Here is an 8,542-nt window from a genome sequence, read left to right as displayed (position 1 = left end):
GGCCCCCCGGGCCTTTCCCTGCAGAGACCGAGGGCAGCCGCGGCAGCAGCGCAGCTGGGGGGCGGCAGAGGGGACAAGGAGTGGTGGCACACAGCAACGAGAAAATGCCCCTATGCCGGCTTGTCAGGTGTGTGCAGACAGACAGCGCTTGGCCACGAGGCGTGACCAGGGGGGCGATGCCAAAATCGTGACTTTAGAGCAGCAGAAAGCACCTTGGCAAAGGGAGCAGCACTGGGCAGGAGGGGCAGGGCAGGGCAGGGAGCAGCCGCGCTCCGGGCAGTCGTGGCTGGCTCCAGAAGGAGCCGTGCCGCCACCGTGCCCCGACCTGACGCGACTACCGGCTGCCTGTGCTCCGCGCCCGGCTGCGGGACTGCATCGCCCCCTCAACAGCCAGCGACCCGCCGGGGTAGGCCTGGGCCCGGCCAAGGCGGGGACGCCGCGGGCTGCGAGGCCGAGGCGGCCGCCCGGGCGCTGCCAGCCGCACCCGCGGGCAGCGGCGGCGCCTCACCGCGCCGCGCGGGCGGCCGGGCCCCGCCGGCGGGCGGCGGGAGGGCAGCGGGGCTCGGCCGCCTGCAGGCCCGGCCCGGCCCTGCCCTGCCCCGCGGGGGGCGGCCCGGCGCGGCGCGGCCCGGCCCGGCCCGGCGGCACGTGGTGGCGGCGCGGCCCATGTGACCGGCCCTCCCCGGCCGCCGCGGCTCATCCCCCGCCCGGCCTGAGTCCCCGCCCGCCTCGCCCCCAGCGCAGCGCAGCGCTCTCCTGCGTGCAGCAGCCCCGCACCGCAGGCAGCCGCCGCCGCCGCCCCGGGACCCGGCGCCATGGTAAGGGCGGCGCGGCGCGGCGCGGCCGAGCGCGGAGGGCGGCGGGGGAGGCTCGCGGGGACGGGGGCAGCGCGGCCCGGCCGGGCCGAGCCGAGCTGAGCAGGCCCGGCGCGGCCCGGCCCGCGGCCTCTGGCGGCCATTTTAGTCTAATTTTAGCCGGGTGCGGGGGGAAGGGGCGGTGGGAGCGGCCGCGGGGCAGGAGCGGGCGGCGGGGCGGGCCGCGGCGGCCGCGGCGGGGCCGGGGCCGGCGGCCGGCGGCCGGCGGGTGGGGCCGGCCGGGCGGCGCGGCGCAGCGCTCCCTGCGGCATCGCCCGGGCGTGCGAGCGCCCGGCTGTGCGTGTGAGGGGCGGGGGGCCGGCCGCCGCCGGCGGGCGCGGGGAGAGGGGCTCCCGGCGCGGCCCCCCCCGGGGGAGCCGCTGCTGCGGCCCGCCCGGGGCCCGGGCCCGAGGGGTGTCCCCGGCCGGCGGGGGAGCGGGGCGGCCGGGAGCGATCGTCTGGAGCCGCCGGGGCCGGAGCGAGGGTGGCCGAGAGCAGGGCTGGAGGACGCGGGGCGGCCGGACGCCCGTTCCCCGGGGGCGGACGCCGTCCCCGCGAACAAAGCAGGAAAGGGGGCAGGCGGGCTCCCTCGGGGACAAAGCCGGCGGCTCCCAGCGAGCCGTGCACCTGCCTTCCCCGAAGAGCCTGCTCCGGCAGCGCCCGCCTCTTCAGATGCAATTGTTGGAGCGAGAGCAAGGGCGCTGCGGATGGGCTTAGCTCGCTCGCTCGCGGTGGGGTTTGCTAGATTGCTTTCTTTTTGCCGTGAGCTCCCCGTGTGCCCTGTCAGTGTTTTGTTTTCTTGCTGTTTTAGGCTCCGGGTTTTGAACGACTTGCGAGCCTCATGGGGAGCTGTAGACATTGTAACTGGTATTTTTGTGTGAAGGAAGAGCAGTCAAATAATACTCGTGCGGCAGCACGAAGTAGAATTCAGGAGTTTTTAAAGCGCGGTGTTGAAGCTGACACAATGCAGAAAACATTTCTGCTGCTTGTAGAGCCTTACATCACCCAACAGAATGAGAGTCATGACAGTACTGGATGTGAGCTGCTGCTGTGGCATTTGTTCCGCTAAAAAACCCCCCAAAACCGAACAAAATACCCACCCCCCATCCCAACCCAAAGCTACAAACTCCTCTCCTGTGTTCATTTCTGGCCCCCCCGCTCTCCTCCTCCCCCTGAATAAGCCAAATGCATGATAAGGTAATGGAAAACTGCATGAGTAGTACGGTTGTGTGCCTAGTTGTATAAAACTGCTATCCAGAATCACAGCTGAAGATGCTGAGATCTGCAATGAGAGATTACAGAATTTACACCTCCCTTATCTCTTCTGCTCCAATCCTGCAAAGATTACTAAATTCATAGTGTGTTCAGGTTGAGTATAGTATTTTTATTCTTACAGGGGCAGGCAGACTTCTTTATCTAGCACTGAGGGCTATCATCTTTTCTAGTGAGTGTTAATTTTTGCTGCTAAAATGATTCCTTTGATCTCATTTTACAGGCTTCTGGAGTAACAGTGAATGATGAAGTCATAAAGGTTTTTAATGACATGAAAGTAAGGAAATCTTCAACCCCAGAAGAGATTAAAAAAAGAAAGAAAGCCGTTCTCTTCTGCTTAAGTGATGACAAAAAACAAATAATTGTAGAGGAGTCAAAGCAGATATTGGTTGGTGACATTGGAGATACTGTGGAGGACCCCTATACAGCGTTTGTGAAGTTGCTACCTTTGAATGATTGCCGATACGCTTTGTATGATGCCACATATGAGACAAAGGAATCTAAGAAAGAAGACCTGGTATTTATATTCTGGTGTGTAAAAGCAAAGCTTGCTGTTACAATTGAATATTCTGGAGTTAACACTGGATGACTGAATAACTGTTTTGTTGTGGTTTTCTTCTTTCCTTTAAAGGGCTCCCGAAAGTGCACCTTTAAAAAGCAAGATGATCTACGCAAGCTCTAAAGATGCCATTAAAAAGAAATTTACAGGTACAGACCTAAAAATGTTCCGCTCATTAATTATAATGGCGTTCAAATGTTGAGGTTCTCACAAGTACGCTGTTGCCTGTCTGTCTTTCAGGTATTAAACATGAGTGGCAAGTAAATGGTTTGGATGATATTAAGGACCGTTCAACACTTGGAGAGAAATTGGGAGGCAACGTGGTAGTTTCACTTGAAGGAAAACCCTTATAAAAAGACAGACAAGTGCCGTCTGGATCTAAGGAGCTTCCATTTCTGCAGCTCGTTCAATTGGAATAGTATTAGTCTCCCCATCCCCTTCCCTCCTCAAAAAATAAGTCCCTTGCCTAATGCCCCTGAAGGAGATGTCATTGTTAAGCAGTCTACCAGTGATTGCCATTAGACTGTTTAATCCTGGTAGTTTTATGTAGGATCCAAGGAATGCTTTCACGTCATACTCTTAGCCAAAACTGACGTTGCAGGCATTCCTTGCAACATGTACAATGAATGTGATAGTTAATGTGAATAGTCTAGCAGACAGCAAAGGGTAAGCTAATTGAATGCCTTGAAAGTATTGTCCACTGGTCAGATGGTAGACTCTATACAGTATTACCTACAGTTGCACTTGATTGCAGTTCCATGAGGCTCTTGTGCATTCATACACCTCACCTGCCTTGACAAGCCTATTTTTGTGACATGGCAGCACACAACACTATGCATTTAAAGCACTTTTTTGTAATATGTTTGACCTGCCCCCCCCCCCCAAAGGAATGCCAATTAAGTTGCTGTAACTGTGTCATCAGATTATTGTAGTACCTCAGTTTCATTCCTGTTACATGCATATCTTTATAAATGAAGTAGCTGTTACGATGCCTTTTGTTTTCCATTGAATGTACACTACTGAACAGGCGTAGAAGTTATGTTTACCATGTGAGTCTTGAAACACTAAAGTTTTGTAAAACATCAGTCATGGTGGCAATTTCTGTATTAAAAAGAGCCTTAAATGGAACATTGTTTTTTGAGATCAAAAACTGGCCACGTTGCAATAAAACTTGTGGCTTATTACAGAATGTTGCCTTGTTTTCATTGGAAAATATAGTTTTTAAGTATGTTTAATTTAAGCATATTTCAAATAACTTAACTTCTGTGGAAAGTATTGTAAAGATAAGCAATCGTTAATCTCATCTTAAATAATGCAGATTTTTCATTCCTAATCATGATTTAGGCACTGCTTTACAATACTTTGTGGCTCTGTTCTGATCATTCGATTAAAGGACCTGATCCTAGTTTACCATTAAAGTAAAGAAGCTACCACTGCTAGAGACCGTTAGTTCCATGAAGCACTTGTGTCAGAAACGTAAAAATATGACGTAATTAACCACACAGTGTGTTTCGTACCTGAATGTTCTTAAAGTTCTACATGTCAGAGTAAAACCTTGCACAAAATCTTACAGCTTTTTTGGTAAGATGATGTGCAATGACAGATGATATGCAAATATGGATCCGTTAAATAATTTTTGTTTCTTGAGTGTTGCAGTTAAGACGGACTCGGTACAAGAAATAGCCTAAATGAACTGTTCTACTTGTTAGCTTCTATGTAAATAGAACTGGAAAGTGTTTGCCACTACCGAGGCTTGCATCGGGGACATGTTTTGGCTGGGAGCCAAATAATGCTCTCCTTATAGAGAATTTGATCTGCTCTGTGTGAGCAATCCTCCGTTAGCCAGAGCTATTTATGGCAAACACATGCTTTTGTATCTTGTCATCGTTATCCACAAATGGCAAAACTGGACATGATTCTCCTGGTATGCATAAAGGAGCGCTGTTAGGCAGCCACTCGCAGCTGAACTGTACATGCTGCTAGAAGGAATGCTCTTTATCATTACCTTCTTTTAAAAAGTTGGTGGAGTAGAACTGTGGAGCTTTTAAATACGGGCCCTTTACGTTCAGTCTGTAGCCCTTTTTCAACAAGGAAGCAGATAATAATCACAATTATTTTTTTTTTTTTAAATAGTTGAAATAACCTAGTGGTACTGTGTTTAGGCTCTCTTGTCCTGTAGAACTTTAAGACTTTGTTTCAGGCTTCTGGCTATCCCTATGACTTGCACACCTCATTGTGTTAGCTGTTCTATGTAGACTAAACTTTACTAGAATTTAACTAAAAAGGCATGATGACCACTGACTTACTAAGTGTATTAATGAGTCTTGGTTTTGTTCTACAAAACTCCTTTCAGGTACCTTTTAAGGTTGAGAAGTAACTGATGGTATGCATGTTGTCTAGATAAAAAAAAAATCTTTTTATTCCTCAAAATAGTCTCTTTATTTCTGATTATTCATGTTGTGTGCAAAGCCCAGTTTAATGTAAAGATCTACTTTGTGCTTTATGTTTGACTTGAGTTCAGTACAGTATAATGAAATGATCTTTTAACTGATTTTCACAAGGTATAAATTGTTTCTTTAGAAAAAGCCAAAACTGAAAATGTTAAATTTTAATAAACCATTTGAATTTCATTTTAGACAGTAAACTTTTTTAAGCAGTACTGTGTTTAACTTTATTGTTTGTCTCTGCTGCAAACAGTCTGGAAAGATGTCTGTGGCTAAGTTGAATATTAAAGGTTACTTTTTTTTTTTTTTTTTTAAATTAGCTTAGGTGTATATTCACTCAGTCCAAGTAGATATAAAATTGAAGCACAAACTGTATTTATGTAAGATTCCTACCAAAACAAGTTTTGGATCCAAAAGGATCAGCCTGCCTTCAGTTTGTTCTTGAAATGACTGACTGACTGATGCGAGGTCCAATTCAGATGGCTTGCTTTTAAAAAAAAAAAAAACACAAACCAATAAAGTGCTACAGAACTGTTACTGTTTGAATTGTAAAACAAATGAGAGACAGCTGGCATCTGTTCCAAAATGGTTTGTCAGCTGTTGTTTTCTGTCATTATGCAAAATGGTGAGGGCCTCATTGTGATCGAGAAGTGGAGGCAAATCCTCTCAAGTTGACTATCGTCTGTGTATCTCCGTGTAGACGTGACTTTTGGGTATCTTGGCTTCAGTTATTTTATTGATAAAGAAATGTTAAATAAAATTTTCATGAGAGTAGCTTGTGCAGAAATGGCATTTTTCTTCTAAAAAAAGACTTCAAAACCAGCAGTTGTTTTGTTTGATTTGGTGAATTCTGGAAGAGGTATAGACATACGGGTTTGATTTCTCTGAAAAGGGAAATCGGTCCAAGACTAGTGTGAGTAGGTGAGGTTTATGCTTGTGGCGATTTTAGAAATGCAGAGCTTAAATTCATACGGACTTGAGTGTAAGAATCACTCCTAGTCAGACCACGAAATGGATTTTGAGTACGTTCAGTTGAAACCCCAAGTGTTTCTCTAAGTGGAAGAGTCGTCTTCTGCTGTACCATTCCCTCAGAACGAGTGATGGAATACAGAAATTGCCACAATTTGATAATAAGCTTTAGTCTCTTATGCCAATTCCAGTATAAACCAAATTCTCATGTCTGCCTATTTTTTATAAACTTCTGTAAGTTCCCCTTAGTTTGTGGTGGCGAGTTAATGATTGTAGAGTGAAAACACGGCACTAATGGTGGATGAAAGATCATCAATGTAGCACCTGTCTATAAGTATTGAATTTCTTTGAAATATTTCTGATTTTGAAAACCTGGTATAAATAAAATTAATTTAAATGTCTTCAGATGTTGAGTATGTTTGTGTGCTAGGCAGCACCTATGCTAGTCACTTTGCTGTGGTCTGTAGATTGGGAGCAGCCCAGACACCGTGAAAGGAGAGATCGTGGAGTAAATGCGTGGAGTATGTGCATTTTTGTAACGGGTTTCACCTACAGCCCATTCAGTTCAATACCCAGCTGTAGCAAAAGCCAGCACCGGTGGCTCTGGAGATAGGTATAAAGAAGTTTTTAGTGGGTTGGTGCTGGATAACCTTTTTCTTGTGTTGCGTCCCAGCTCATAGGTTCAGAAAATTAGGTGTCTTTTTTAAAAAGGTAGCAAAAAGTATGTTTACACTGACAAGTCATTTTTAATACTCGGAAGAAAGTGAGCTGATGCGGTGTGAAAAAGGTGACTCCATGAAGAATGAGCAAAATATTATCCTTTTGGTATCGGTGGTATCTCTCCTGTTAATGTAAAATTTCTTGGATCTAGGAATAGCTTAACTGGAAGAGAGTTGATTTTGTAAACAAAGCTGTCAAGAAACAGCTTCACTGGATTCTGTGGAGAAGACAGGCTTTTATGCTGTAGATTAACAATCTACGTTAATCTGTAGATTAACATCTAGTGTTTACCTAACATAAGCTTTCTTTGTGGCTGTGGGGTACGTATATGAGAACATGCATTAAAAATGAGTGAAAGGTCTCTTTATGAAATTAAGTATCTTTATACAAATTACTGCTGAGTTAAAAAATGTTCTGTTCTTACTATATTCATATCCAGTGCTTGATACCCTGTTGAATTCGGGTATTTCTCTGCCTCACCCCCCATGATGCTCAATCTACAATAGCCCCCATACATCTTACCATTCCTTGCATTGCTTATCGCTGCCATCTACTAATAATATCTGAAAAAAAACCAAAAGTGAAAAAATGAAGCCTTTCATAGGAAATTCAACCTGGTAACATAATTTATGTTGTTTATTTGATGATATGATAGAATTTTCCTTTTATATTGTAAGGTTTACGGCAAAAATGTGTGCTATTTGGAGGCACTGAAAGTAATTTTGATATTGTCCTAATATCTCATTGTAGGTTAATATTTCTGTGGTCAGCTTTACTTTGTAGTTTCTTTTTCAATCATTAGTTTTCTAAGTAACTTGAAGGTGCTGCTGATTATTTTTAAAAGTTTCTAAATGTGAATTCAGATGATAAAAAAAATTACCAACTTCATTTTCCCACTGTTAGCTTAATTTTTATTCTTGTGTGAACAGGCTTAGGAATGTGTCTGTAGCTGTAATCATGCCTTCTCCTCTTCCACCTCTTTATTTTTAAAAACAGCTGTGTCACTGCAAATCCCTACCATCTGCCCACCATCTTCTGTAAAGCTTTACAGACAATCTCCACTTGTACCTTTTAGTATCTATTTTTCCCCTCTCTTGTTTGTGATTGTAGGGATTTGATTTAGAAAAACTAAATGGTGTAATATTATGCTCCTCAAAAGCTTTTCTATTATGCAGAAAGTTAAAAGCATCAGTTACTCTCTGGTGAGCACAGCTGCAGGGTATACATTGGCTTGAAAAAAGATGGGATTTTGAGAACTGGTTTAGAGAGCCTTATTTGTGTCTGCTTCCTCTTAGTGGCAGCACTGCTTTCATCTGTGACCTTCTATTAAGGCTACTGTGAGAGCTAAGCTTTTCTTCCATTTTAGCTGTTTCAACAGAAAATTGAATGTGCATGTAGCAAACACGGTGCAGAGAAGCAGAGGAAGGTTTAGAAGAAGCAGTTTTTCATAGAGACCTGTACATCTGAGGGGGGAAAAAAAGGGTTGCAGAACAGGATTTGTTTCCTTTTAATTTCAGCATGAACTTGCAACTGTAAAGACGGAGCTTATGTTATCTTTTGCTCTGCCTGAACATACTGATTCCACAGTCTGAACTGTCTCGATGCTTTTAAGCAATGAAATGTGAACAAACATACAGCTCTGTATTGGTGAAATTTGTTTTACTCCTATAGATATGAAGCCACGCTATAATGGGGCTTTTGGTTAGCGATATCATATAGGTGGT

At 45.6% G+C, this 8,542-nt stretch overlaps 1 protein-coding gene across 1 annotated transcript; it reads left to right on the top strand.

Annotated features, from left to right (window-relative positions):
- The first annotated feature begins 661 nt into the window (after positions 1 to 661).
- Positions 662 to 6,499, top strand: CFL2 (cofilin 2). Its single transcript, XM_072865323.1, has 4 exons — positions 662 to 818; positions 2,350 to 2,657; positions 2,758 to 2,834; positions 2,926 to 6,499. The coding sequence occupies exons 1-4, from the start codon at positions 816 to 818 to the stop codon at positions 3,036 to 3,038; spliced, it is 501 nt and encodes a 166-aa protein (XP_072721424.1). The 5' UTR covers positions 662 to 815; the 3' UTR covers positions 3,039 to 6,499.
- Positions 6,500 to 8,542: the final 2,043 nt, after the last annotated feature.

This window comes from Ciconia boyciana, chromosome 6, assembly GCF_034638445.1.
Source record: "Ciconia boyciana chromosome 6, ASM3463844v1, whole genome shotgun sequence".
NCBI classification, from domain to species: Eukaryota; Metazoa; Chordata; class Aves; order Ciconiiformes; family Ciconiidae; genus Ciconia; species Ciconia boyciana.
The sequence above is the reverse complement of the archived record's forward strand: the minus strand, read 5'-3'. Positions and strand labels throughout refer to the sequence as shown.